The sequence below is a fragment of the Mauremys mutica genome, chromosome 8 (genome assembly GCF_020497125.1).
Source record: "Mauremys mutica isolate MM-2020 ecotype Southern chromosome 8, ASM2049712v1, whole genome shotgun sequence".
Taxonomy (NCBI): Eukaryota; Metazoa; Chordata; order Testudines; family Geoemydidae; genus Mauremys; species Mauremys mutica.
The window spans coordinates 53,284,179-53,297,782 of NC_059079.1; the positions used below are offsets into that span (position 1 = coordinate 53,284,179).

Below are 13,604 nucleotides of genomic sequence, written 5' to 3' on the forward strand. Positions count from 1 at the left end.
CAATCTCGCTGGGAAAGGGGCTTGCTAGGTATATAGCTCATACAGCAGCCCCACTGGCTAACATACAGCAGGGACCAGCAGTTAGAACTGGTTTTGTAGGGCACTACAGGAAACTGTCTCAGTAGATCAAAGTACAGCATCACAGTATCAGAGAAGCCCAGGGAGAGAGAGAGAGAATAGTAGGAAAAATGGCAATAATGAATAGTCCTATCCAGTCCAAATGTACTAAGCAAAGAAAATCCTAATTAAAAATTAAAAGGACGTTGTCAAAGAAAATACATAATTACCTGTGACACTGATAATACCTTAAATGACTAAACCCAAAAGAATGTATTTTACTCTGCACCTTTTATGCTGCTTAGTAATCTTTTTTCCACTTTGGACAATGGGACTAGAGTGGTCAGTTTTATTGCACTAGCATACAAAGCTGATGTGTTTAGGTTGCCAACACTTCAAGGAATGTTAAAATCAATATAAAAAACCCTATGAAAATATTTTTATGGTCAGTTTTATAAACCACCCTCACCTCCATATTTTAAAAACCTAAATTTTAGACCTACATTTCAGTAAATTGAAAACCTTTCAATTACTGCAGGCAATTTTTAAATAGATCAAATAGAATGTCATTTTTTCCTTTTTCCCCCTCCCATAAATGATTTCAAAGTGAAAGAGGTAAGTATGTGGGCTTTAGAGAAGAAGAGATACCAAACTGAAAAGTTTTAAAGATCAATATCTGCAACTTATAATGAACACACTCTTCTCACCTGGACAAGGCCTGATGTTACACATGATCGATTCCACAGCATTGCCATCACATGGTCTTCCACCATGTTGAGTGGTTGGGTTACTACAAGTTCTGGTTCTGGTCTTGTTACCTTGTCCACAAGTTCTCGAACACTCTTCCCAAGACCCCCACTCTGACCAGTTGCCATCCACTACATAACATCAAAAAAGCACCGTTTTACCAAATATATTATAGAAAATATCCTCTCCCCGATAAGTCAAAGAATTCCAGACAGCAGAAACAATGAAAGGGTGGTGTCACATGGAAATCTGTTTAACATACACTGTATGAGTTCATTAAAGAAATCTACCTGGACATGGTTTGTTCTGGCAACTGCGTATGTCTGTATCTCGCCCCTGACAATGCCTCCCACCATTTGCAGGGAGAGGGTTGTTACACTGACGGATCCTCTTCTGAACACCTTGACTGCAAGTTACACTACATGGTCGCCATTCAAACCATTCTGAAAATCCGCCATGCACTGCAGTGGAAAAATTACATTTGAGCATTTATAATATGGATGTTATACAACTAGGCTCAGGAATATACTTTCTCAGCTGTGTTAAAAGATCTGCAAAATTTTTGCATTTCTAGAAAAAAAGATCAAAATAACCCTACACAAGTTCAGAGGCTACCCTCAGGTATCCAGATAGCATCACATTATCATTAGTGAAGAATTCTTCATGCTTTAGTTGAGAAAATACTTCAGTTATTCTGGCATGGTTATCAGTTATTCTCCCACATTAAAGATGAACTCAAGTTGTGGAATGTGCTCTGTAGGCAGCATCTCTGTTCAGGATCATCTCTATCATAGAGTCTTTGGGCATATCTAAACTGCTCTGCAGTTCACACTACAGGGGTCTGAAGAGCATTGTGCACCAAAGGGCTGTGGTGTAATTCCCCGTGCAGACGCTGCAGGTGCAAACTAAAGAGTTCGCATTAACTTTTCAAATAGGACTACATTAATATTAAGTAGGAATCTTTTCATTTGCACGCACAGTGTCCACATGGGGCAGTTACAGCACAGCACTTTGGTTCACACTGCTTTTCACACCCCCGGATCCAAACTGTGGGGCAGTGTAGACATGCTTTTACATATTCCTTCACTCTCTGCTGCCTGTCTTGGGAGCATGCTGAGGGTGATGACAGTTGAGAAAGTGGAACAAAAGTACAAAATTTTGTGAAGAAGAGATACACTGACATGTCCCACTAGACTTAACGTGTAAATGTAAGGAATATAAAATCTTGGTCATAGTTATTCTGTTTTAAAGCTGGAATCTCACAATTTGGTAATCACTAGACAGCACTTTGGTGTACTACCTTGGACAGTGAATGGTACTCGGACAAGGACTGATCCCATCAGATTTCTAGCCACACATTCATATTCAGAGGTATCCTCTTTCTGTGCTGCAACAATACGCAAGGAGCCATTAGACAAGACAGTCGCTCTGTCATTGCTGAGGATAGGATGGCCTTGGCGGGACCACTCAATGGTTGGAGTAGGTTCTCCATTTGCTTGGCAGTTCAGGATTGCTGTGGTACCAGCATCAACCACCATCTCTACTGGTTCAACTGTAATAACTGGAGGACCTGAGAGAGAGGAGAGACTGTTTTAGCATCACTGCATTCTGCAATAAATGGCTACAAGAGCAGATGACATTTTTTTCATTGCATTGAGGTTTGGTCTGAGAAAAAGCATGAAATCCTATTTCATTAATTTTGGCATTAACTACAATTATACATCTTCAGAGATCTTTGAGAAATACAAGGTCAATGGTGGAAATTAAACATGACCCAGAATACACAAACAATGACAGTGGTATTGTGATTTGTATTATGGTAGCACACACAGGCCCCAAACAGGATTGAGGCCCGATTCTACAAACAACTAGTACCATCAGTAGTGCAAAAACACTTTTCAATTAATTCTCACAATACCTAAATGTGGTAGATATTATTCCCATTCTATACACAAGGAAAAAAAAACAGAGGTAAAAGGTCTGATTCTTCTCTGAGTTATAAATGGAGAAGAGATGTTTGAAAATTCTGTCAGAAGAAAAATTATTCTAAAATTCCATCATTATTTGTGTAAGAATTAATTTAAAGCCCAGTTCTGCCCTCAAGAATATGCCAAAATCAGAAAAAGCAGTGAGGTGCCCAATTCCCATTGGTGAATTTTGACTGTCTCCTCCCAAAACTACAAAGGGACTTGCACACATGTATCCAAAGTCATCTTCTGGCCCCACTCTTGTAGCACTAGATATCTGATTTGAGTCTTACTCTGAAGCGTTAGTGTCACACTGCGCTCAACCACGCCAGCATCATTTGTAGCTATACATGTATAGTCACCAGCATCTTCATTCTAAAGGACAATAAACAAGTAATCATATAAACTATCAACCTACATGGAGTAAGATAATCTTTTCACAATGTATTTCCTGTCAGTGAGTTTGCTACAGTACAGTATGGCATGCAACAGACCTTAAAGAAGTAGAGGGAAATCATTAATTAACAACTACCAGAAAAGTTTATCATACAAGCTGCCAGTCTTTTAAACTACACCCAAAGTGACTTGAATTAAAAGGTTAACTGGGATGGGAGTTTGTTACAAATAGGTGAGGATAGAGAGAAAAACAAGAGAACTGCATCCAAGTAGTATCTGCATGGAATTCTTTCCAATGTTGCTTATGTCCTTTTATAGACTCATAGACTCATAGACTTTAAGGTCAGAAGGGACCATTATGATCATCTAGTCTGACCTCCTGCACAATGCAGGCCACAGAATCCCACCCATCCACTTCTATAACAAACCCCCAGCCTATGTCTGAGTTATCAAAGTCCCCAAATTGCGGTTTGAAGACCTCAAGCTGCAGAGACTTAGTCTTTTTCTGAAACGTATATGGTAGGTTTCAAGTCCGTCAAAACCATCTGCTTGTTAATATTGTAGATTCCTATACAGTATGGTGCTGGATGTGTAAGTATATAAAATAGATTATAAATGTAGCGATACAAAGAAGATTATAGACTACTATTGTTACTACCCAGTAGCCAAAAGTTTTAATAGCAATTTGAACATTTTACGTTTATTAATATTAAGCTAATGTCTGTTTTTTTCCTTCAACTATTTACATTTGTAAATCTAGAAGCTTTTTCTAAAACCTTTTATAAGGGCCATGTTTTCAACTGCAGCTTCTAAACTTGAATGTGCAAATCATGAACATGCAATTTGAACATGCACACTAGGAGGTGGGGAGCTAACCAGGTTGAACTTTCAAATGTAGGATTTAGGGGCACAAGTAATTAAAATGGGGGAGAGGGGGAATCCTGGTACCATTATAGCCAATGTCAAAACTCCCACTTACTTCAACAGAGCCAGGATTTCATTATCAGATTTGTATGCCCAAATTTTGAGGCTTTGTTAAATCCTATTGAAAATTCAGCTCTGCAAGTTTATAGGGGATAGACAGAATAGATACAACATTCCCTTGCTTTGTTAGTGAGATCACAGTAATTTGAGCAGAATATTTTAGACTGCACTAAAAAAATTACATCTTTTAAAATGTAGAGTAACTACTGAATATTTTTTTAATAAAGGAAAATTTATATTCAGTTAAAATACACACCCTCTTGGATAAATGTATTTACTTACAATAATTAAATGTAGCATACAAACACATTTTAATGACTAGTGACTCACAACAGTGCCATAGATGGCAAGAGAACCATTGCTGAGTTGTCGGATCCTGTTGCTAATCTGAATGCCAACTCCTTTTTTGCTCCATTGGATTGTTGGAGGTGGATCTCCTCTGACCTCACAGTTCAATATAGCATTACCACCCAAGGGCTCAATCCAGCTAGAATAATAATCCCCTTGGAAGACCGGAGGCTCTGAAAATGATAAAAAGCAAAGCGAAAGCAAGAGATTCTAAATGAAACTACTGATAGGAATCCGCCATTCTTTGTTTTCATAAGATCTGAAGTTCAACTTGTTACCCCTTTCCCAATCAACCATGGCAGTGCTATTGGATACAACTAAAAATGCGGCTGTGTGAAATTGTCACTGATTGTGCTTAATATTGCAGTTATTTACACGTACCTTTGACATACACAAATCCAATAGCCTTTATAGAGCCAACTGTGTTTTCTGCTGTACATACATAGGTACCAGAGTCGTCTTTAGATACTCTTTCAATAACTAGTTCACTGTGTCCATTAGCATTGTCAAGTTTTGCTGTGGGGAGAAAAGATGTCTTTTAAAAACATTGAAGTAGCTCTGGAAAATATCAAAAAGTGATAAATATTTTGCAGGAACAGGTTTAGATTTACAAGGCTGCTTAGTAGCATGGCTCAATGGCACGCTTCTATAAAAGAACTTACCATTGCATTGGACTAATTTCTGAGACACCTTTGATTACAGCCCTAAAATGCCTTTCCCTGTCTGCGTGTATGTTTTAGAGGGCTGAACAAGTAAGTCAAACAGTGTTCCTTGACTGGTCACTCTATTGTGAATGAATTTGCCCTGCTTCTCCTTTCAGTCCATTCATGTTTTGCATTCCACCACCAGTGAAGTTTTATTCAGACAGGTGCTTGTGGAAGTCATCTTTTGTGCTTAGATGCTGGAATATTTATTATACCCAATGTGTACATTTTAATATGGGGCATGCAGCTTGACACAGAAAGGGTAGGAATTAATGGTAAATTCTCAGAATGGAGAGGGGTAACTAGTGGTGTTCCCCAACGGTCAGTCCTAGGACCAATCCTATTCAATTTATTCATAAATGATCTGGAGGAAGGGGTAAACAGTGAGGTGGCAAAGTCTGCAGATGATACTAAACTGCTCAAGATAGTTAAGACCAAAGCAGACTGTGAAGAACTTCAAAAAGATCTCACAAAACTAAGTGATTGGGCAACAAAATGGCAAATGAAATTTAATGTGGATAAATGTAAAGTAATGCACATTGGAAAAAATAACCCCAACTATACATACAATATGATGGGGGCTAATTTAGCTACAACGAGTCAGGAAAAAGATCTTGGAGTCATCGTGGATAGTTCTCTGAAGATGTCCATGCAGTGTGCAGAGGCAGTCAAAAAAGCAAGCAGGATGTTAGGAATCATTAAAAAGGGGATAGAGAATAAGACTGAGAATATATTATTGCCCTTATATAAATCCATGGTACGTCCACATCTCGAATACTGTGTACAGATGTGGTCTCCTCACCTCAAAAAAGATATACTGGCACTAGAAAAGGTTCAGAAAAAGGCAACTAAAATGATTAGGGGTTTGGAGAGGGTCCCATATGAGGAAAGATTAAAGAGGCTAGGACTCTTCAGCTTGGAAAAGAGGAGACTAAGGGGGGATATGATAGAGGTATATAAAATCATGAGTGATGTGGAGAAAGTGGATAAGGAAAAGTTATTTACTTATTCCATAATACAAGAACTAGGGATCATCAAATGAAATTAATAGGCAGCAGGTTTAAAACAAATAAAAGGAAGTTCTTCTTCACGCAGCGCACAGTCAACTTGTGGAACTCCTTACCTGAGGAGCTTGTGAAGGCTAGGACTATAACAGCGTTTAAAAGGGGACTGGATAAATTCATGATGGCTAAGTCCATAAATGGCTATTAGCCAGGATGGGTAAGGAATGGTGTCCCTGGCCTCTGTTTGTCAGAGGATGGAGATGGATGGCAGGAGAGAGATCACTTGATCATTGCCTGTTAGGTTCACTCCCTCTGGGGCACCTGGCATTGGCCACTGTCGGTAGACAGATACTGGGCTAGATGGATCTTTGGTCTGACCCAGTACGGCTGTTCTTATGTTCTTATGGACAGGGTTCCTAAAGCCCTTCTCCAGAGTCCAGGAACAGAGGCAATTTAATGTTAATTGTAGTTGTGGTATTCTACGCTAACAAGTTCCAGATATTACCATTGTCTAGACCAGTATTTCCCAAACTTGGAACACCGCTTGTGTAGGGAAAGCCCCTGGCAGGCCAGGCCAGTTTGTTTACCAGCCACGTCTGCAGGTCCGGCTGATCACGGCTCCCAGTGGCCGCGGTTTGCCGCTCCAGGCCAATGGGGGCTGCCAGAAGCGGCAGCCAGCACATCCCTTGGCCGCACCGCTTCCAGGGGCTTTCCCTGCATGAGCGGCATCCCAAGTTTGGGAAACACTGGTCTGGACAGTTTGTTACCCAGGCCATACTATGTTTTTCCCCTTATGAACTTTATACTGTAATCTCAAACTGACATCACTGCACACTAACACCACTTCTGGAGGGGGAAAGACTCTGTGTCAGACTGACTATTAAGTACTGATATCACTCACCAGGGACAATATTGTTGTTAAAAGTCCAAGTTATTTTGGGTATCGGAGTCCCAGTTGCTTTACAAGTTAATCTGAGTTGTTCTCCTTTATTCAAAGCTATATCTCCAGGCAGTTCAGTGAAAGCTGGGAGCACATGGACCATCAGACTGACAGTGTGTATATCTTCACCAACAGCATTGCTGGCAACACAGGTATAACTACCAGAATCTTCAGGCTGAAAGAAGAGGGAAAAAAACAGGGGGAGGCGTTGGCGCTTGAACATCATCAATTGTAATGATGGGGGGGAATCCCAAAAAATTTGGAACTTGAGTTCAGTTGGAATGTTCATCTGACTGAATTTTAAATTTTGGCAACTTGCTAGTAATATATTGGAAGCTACGATGAATCAGTCTCATCAGCCTAACTTGATGATTGAATGTCACAATGTAGCAAACCCAGCAGATTACCTGAGGCCTGGTCCACACTAGGACTTTAATTCGAATTTAGCAGCGTTAATTCGAATTAACCGCGCACCCGTCCACACCAGGAAGCCATTTAATTCGACATAGAGGGCTCTTTAGTTCGAATTCTGTACTCCTCCCCGACAAGGGGAGTAGCGCTAAATTCGACATGGCTATGTCGAATTAGGCTAGGTGTGGATGCAAATCGAACTTAGTAGCTCTGGGAGCTATCCCACAGTGCACCACTCTGTTGCCGCTCTGGACAGCAGTCCGAGCTTGGATGCTCTGACCAGACACACAGGAAACGACCCGGGAAAATTTGAATTCCTTTTCCTGTCTGGGCACTTTGACTCTCATGTCCTGGTTGGACATCGGGGCGAGCTCAGCAGCACCGGCAACGATGCAGAGCTCTCCAGCAGAGGAGTCCAGGCAATCCCAGAATAGAAAGAGGTCCCCAGCATGGACTGACCGGGAAGTCTTGGATCTGATCGGTGTGTGGGGCGATGAGTCTGTGCTTTCGGAGCTGCGCTCCAACAAACAGAATGCGAAGACCTATGAGAAGGTCTCCAAAGCCATGACAGACAGAGGATATAGCCGGGATGCAATGCAGTGCCGCGTGAAAGTCAAGGAGCTGAGACAAGGCTACCATAAAATCAAAGCGGCAAACGGACGCTCTGGAGCCCAGCCCCAGACATGCCGCTTCTACGAGGCACTGCATGCCATTCTCGGTGGGTCTGCCACCACTGCCCCATCAGTGTGCGTGGACTCTGACGAAGGGATAGTGTCGACGGCCAGTTCCTCGTCGATGTTCGCAGATGGGGAAGATGAGGAAGGAGATGAGGAGGGGGAGGCAGTCGACAGCGCTTACAACGCTGATTTCCCCGACAGCCAGGATCTCTTCATCACCCTCACTGAGATCCCCTACCAACCCTCCGCAGCCGTTACCACGGACCCTGAATCAGGAGAAGGATCAGTGGGTAAGTGCTTTAAACATGTTAACATTTATTTCTTAAAAGAACAGGAAAATAGACTAGGCGAACAGAAGGTCTATATACAGGGGAATGGAACAGGCATCTTCCGCGGAGATCTCCAGGAAGCTCTCCTGGAGGTAGTCGAAAAGCCTATGGAGGAGGTTCCTGGGGAGAGCTGGCTTATTGGGTGCTCCGAGGTAGCACACTTTTCCGCGTCACACTCTCAGCTGGTACTCCGGGACCAGTGCCTTGACGAGCATCGCAGCATAGGGCCCTGGCTTGTGCTGGCTTTCATTCAGCATGCTCTCTCTCTCTCTCTGTGACACCCTCCTCAGGGTGATCTCGCATGCAGACTCCTGCATGTAAGTAGAGTAATTTGTGTACTATTAGTATTGGTAGTGGTTCACTGTTCCTTAGAACAACAAGAAGCGTCACTTTAGAGCCACGTGCTGGAGGCTACAGAGTGGCAGCATACAGGGATCTTTTGCAAGGGAAAACCGCGAGGGGGTGGAACTGGGGCAGAGTTTATGCTTTCAGGATTGCCTGCAGCAAGAGGACAGAGCTGGACATTGACTTTTAAGCAGCCAAAAGCCTTTGGCTTACCATGCCTGGCTGCTCCACGGATTAAGCTTTCCTGCCCCGCTTGTCTGGTCTGCAGTGTAATACCCCAGGCAATCAAAGCGAATGCAGAGAAATCGAACTTTCCCTGAGTGAGTGAGCATGAGATAGGTGCCGTCCATGGTCTGGTTCACAGACAATGAGTAGACTATGTTTCATTTTTGAGAAAATGTATCTTTGTAAGCAATTCACTCCCTTTTCCCCATCACACAGCTTCAACAGTATCCCGACCTGCTCCACCATGCCCCTCACAGAGGCTGGCGCAGATTAGGCGGCGTAAGAAAAGAACACGGGACGAGATGTTTGCTGAACTTATGGGCTGCTCAAGAGCAGAGGCGGACAAGCAGAGCCAGTGGAGGGAGAACCTCACACAGCAGCAGCGCTCACAAAGCGAACGGGAGGACAGATGGCGTCAGGAGGACCAGCAGGTGACTCAAATGCTGCTTGGAGTACTGAGGGAGCAAACGGACACGCTCAGGCGCCTTGTCAATGTTCTGCAGGACCGGAGGCAGGAGGACAGAGACCCCTGCACTGTGTCTGCAACCGCCCTCCCCCGCCACACACTCCAATACCCACCTCACCCAGAATAACAAGAAGGAGGGGCACCAAGGGCCGTGAAAACTGTCACTGCACCAAAGCGGACTGCTAAATTACCCAAAAGTTCACAGTACCTAGATTTTGAAAAGTTCTTACCTTTACTGTGTTGTCGAGTATTAAAAGTAGTTTGCTGTTAATTACTGTTTCTGTCATGTTTGTTTGCTGAAGACTTTCTGTGAAGGGGGGAGAGGGGTTTGGTAATTGCATAGGACATTCACCATGAACAGGGTACAGACATGGGGGCAGGATCAACAGCAGGTCACACACAGAGTGCAGTCACTAGGCACCCTGGTCAGTCTGTGAGGTGTTTTTAATGTTCTGTTCATAGGCGGCAGGTGCCCTGCTCCAGGTATACTTGGAGGTGGGTCTCTCCCCCTGCCCTGCCTGGATCGGGCCCTGGCCCACGCGGGTCTCCCCCGGCCCCGTCAATTCCCTGCCTGGAGCAGGTCCCAGCGCCCACCTGCCACCCCTCCCCCAGCGTGTCGTCTCCCCCCCCCCACGCTGCATCCCTACCTGACAGTAGAGTGGCTACCGGCAGAAATGCTGTCTGCTGCCCCAGGGTCCTAGCGCCTGCCATCCACAAATGGCAAGGCAGGTTGCCCTCACCCTGCCCTTCTACCGTAGCCCTGAGCCTCTACAATGCCCCAAACCCTCAGCCCCAGCCACAGCACGCAACCCCCTACGCCTCCTCCCTCTTCCCACACAGCCCTCACCCCTTCCTATGCCCCCACCCCCAGCCCAGAGGCTGCACCCAAACTCCGTCCCAAAGCCTACACCCCTCACCCCTTCCTGCACACCCACCTGTAACTGTCCTCCCCCCAGAGACCGCTGTAGGAGCAGTAGCCTATCATTCCTGGAGTCTAGAAGCGGTCTCTACATCACTGCACACCCTACCCACCACAGTCCGCGTCCCTGTTTCAACCCTTTAACGCAAAATCATTATTAAAGAAAAGGTTTTTAAATAACAATGCTCCATTAACTTTATTTTTACACGTGTGTTGGAAGTGGGCAAACGGGGTGAACGGGGTATGAAACTGCAGAGGAGAGTCAGCAGTAACTGGGTAAAGAAACAGGGGCAGGTTCAGCTTCTCTGTAAAGCAACTGGACAGTCATAGGTTACGCTGCTCTCTGAGGAACCTAGCTTTCAAAGCCTCCCAGATGCACAGCGCTTCCCGCTGGGATCTTCTAATGGCACGGGTGTCTGGCTGAGCGTAATCAGCAGCCAGGCGATTTGCCTCAACCTCCCATCCCGCCAAAAAGGTCTCCCCCTTGCTCTCACAGAGATTGTGGAGCACACAGCAAGCTGCAATAACAATGGGGATATTGTTTTCGCTGAGATCCGAGCGAGTCAGTAAGCTCCGCCATCTCCCCTTGAGACGTCCGAAAGCACACTCCACCACCATTCTGCACTTGCTCAGCCGGTAGTTGAAGAGTTCCTTCTCACTGTCCAAGGCGCCTGTATAGGGCTTCATGAGCCAGGGCATTAGTGGGTAGGCTGGGTCCCCGAGGATCACTGTAGGCATCTGCACATCCCCAACAGTTATTTTGTGGTCCGGGAAGAAACTACCTGCCTGGAGGCATTTAAACAGACCAGAGTTCCTGAACACACGCGCGTCATGAACCTTGCCCGGCCACCCAACGTTGATGTTGGTAAAGCGTCCCCTATGGTCCACCAATGCTTGCAACACCATTGAAAAGTAGCCCTTTCGGTTAATGTACTGGCTGGCCTGGTGGTCCGGTCCCACGATAGGGATGTGAGTCCCATCTATAGCCCCACCGCAGTTTGGGAATCCCATTGCAGCGAAGCCATCTATGACGACCTGGACGTTTCCCAGGGCCACTACCTTCGAGAGCAGGAGTTCAACGATTGCGTTGGCTACTTGCATCACAGCAACCCCCACGGTAGATTTGCCCACGCCAAAGTGGTTCGCTACTGACCGGTAGCTGTCTGGCGTTGCAAGTTTCCAGAGGGCTATGGCCACTCGCTTCTGCACAGTCAGGGCTGCTCGCATCCGGGTGTCCTTGCGCTTCAGGGCAGGGGACAGCAAGTCACACAGTTCAAGGAAAGTGCCCTTACGCATCCTGAAGTTTCGCAGCCACTGTGATTCATCCCAGACCTGCAGCACTATGCGGTCCCACCAGTCTGTGCTTGTTTCCCGGGCCCAGAATCGCCGTCCCATAGCATGAACATGACCCAGTGCCACCATGATCTCCACGGCGCGGTGTCCCGTGCTTTCTGAGAGGTCTGTGCCAGTCTGAGACTTCATGTCCTCACCGGGCTGCCATTGCCTCCTCGCCCGATTTCTCAGCATCTGACTGTTGAAGAGGTGTACGATAAGGTGCGAGGAGTTGACAACGGCCATAAGTGCAGCGATGATCGCAGCGGGCTCCATGATCGCAGTGGAGTGCTGTGGCGTCCACGCTGTCACTTATAACAGGAAAAGTGCGCGAACTGATTTCCCGCCGGCGGGAGTGACGGTTGAATGCTGACCGTTACCAAGGACCACCCTCGACACAGTTTTCCCCCCAGCAGGCATTGGGGGCTATACCCAGAATTCCAATGGGCAGCGGGGAGTGCGGGGACTGTGGGATAGCTTCCCACAGTGCACCGCTTCCAAAGTCGATGCTTGCCCCGTTACTGTGGACTCACACAGTCGAATTAGTGTATTTAGTGTGGATACACAAATTCGACTTCGTAAGGTCGATTCCACAAATTCGACTTAAGTTGATTCGAAATAGTCTTGTAGTGTAGACATACCCTTAGACTAATACATCACAGCTATGGCAAGGACAAGTAAGTGAAATAGGCTGACTTTCTATTCCAAACTTAAAACTGTCTAGAAGCCACGCACAGAACAGCTTGGTATCATAAATAATGGAGCTGTCCATCTTACTGTCCTTCCAACTGAAGGTACAATAAAGAGTTCACACTACACAGAAGAGAATCCAAAGAGCTAAGAGGGAAAAGGTAAATGCGACTAGCAGTTGAGCTTAGTAATAATTTCAGGAATGGCAAGTAGAGTGGACAAAACCAGCCTTAAAAGTGGCACTTCATAACATTAAGCTGGACCCCACAATCCTTATGCTGGCAAAGCTCCCCTGCCGTCAACAGACATTTTCCCTTAATAAGGACAGTATGCTTGGAACTAGTGTGACTCCTTCTAAGACAAAAGTATATGATGTGGAAGAGAAGAAAAAAATATTGGTCAAGAAAGGGGATGTGAATATACTGATCTGGAATTTCCAGATGTTAGCTGACATGCAGGCTCCTTGGTGAAAATGCCCAAATGGCCAAATCCAAGAGCTTTCCATTGCAAGCTTTGCAGAAATATTTCCACTATTTAATACATTTTTAAGGCCAGATCTGAATGGTACTGGGCACTTCTTGTGACATGCTGCTTGCCCATACCTTCCATTGACTCTAAGGAGAGCTGAAGGCGTACAGTACCTCACTGGAGGCATTCAACACCCTCTGCTCATTAGAGGCTTTACAATGGGCTGACATTTCATCATGCTGTACATTTCTTAGGCTGTAAAAATAACATGCAAAACACTAGAAAGGAGGGTGCTGACCTTCTAAACAAAAAAACAACTATGATCCATGAAATCCTCCAGTATACTTAATTTAAGAGAGCACTGGACTGTTTTAACAATGTGTATTCTATGCAGTTATGTTCTAAAAATGTTGTGAATTTATCTCCCATGATCAGCACTCTTGGAACCAGTGGTCCTCTGTTTATCCACAGAATAGGTAGCAATTGGCTAGTTTCAGGGCATGTTTTCTACAAGTAAGCCTATACTGTGCCTCAACCCTGACCTGCAGGGACTTTCTTTTGACATAAGAATTATAGACTCCACACAATCTTTCTG

General features: G+C 45.0%; 1 protein-coding gene across 1 annotated transcript in view; it reads right to left on the bottom strand.

Moving 5' to 3' along the window:
* Positions 1–13,604, bottom strand: part of HMCN1 (hemicentin 1) — a 319,979-nt gene that overhangs the window by 38,577 nt on the left and 267,798 nt on the right. Inside the window, exons 83-89 of the mRNA XM_045027042.1 lie at positions 7,109–7,322; positions 4,881–5,015; positions 4,482–4,672; positions 3,065–3,146; positions 2,105–2,374; positions 1,095–1,265; positions 765–935 (exon numbers count right to left, since the gene is read on the bottom strand). Coding sequence (XP_044882977.1) covers positions 765–935; positions 1,095–1,265; positions 2,105–2,374; positions 3,065–3,146; positions 4,482–4,672; positions 4,881–5,015; positions 7,109–7,322 — 1,234 coding nt within the window. The remainder of the gene's footprint in view (positions 1–764; positions 936–1,094; positions 1,266–2,104; positions 2,375–3,064; positions 3,147–4,481; positions 4,673–4,880; positions 5,016–7,108; positions 7,323–13,604) is intronic.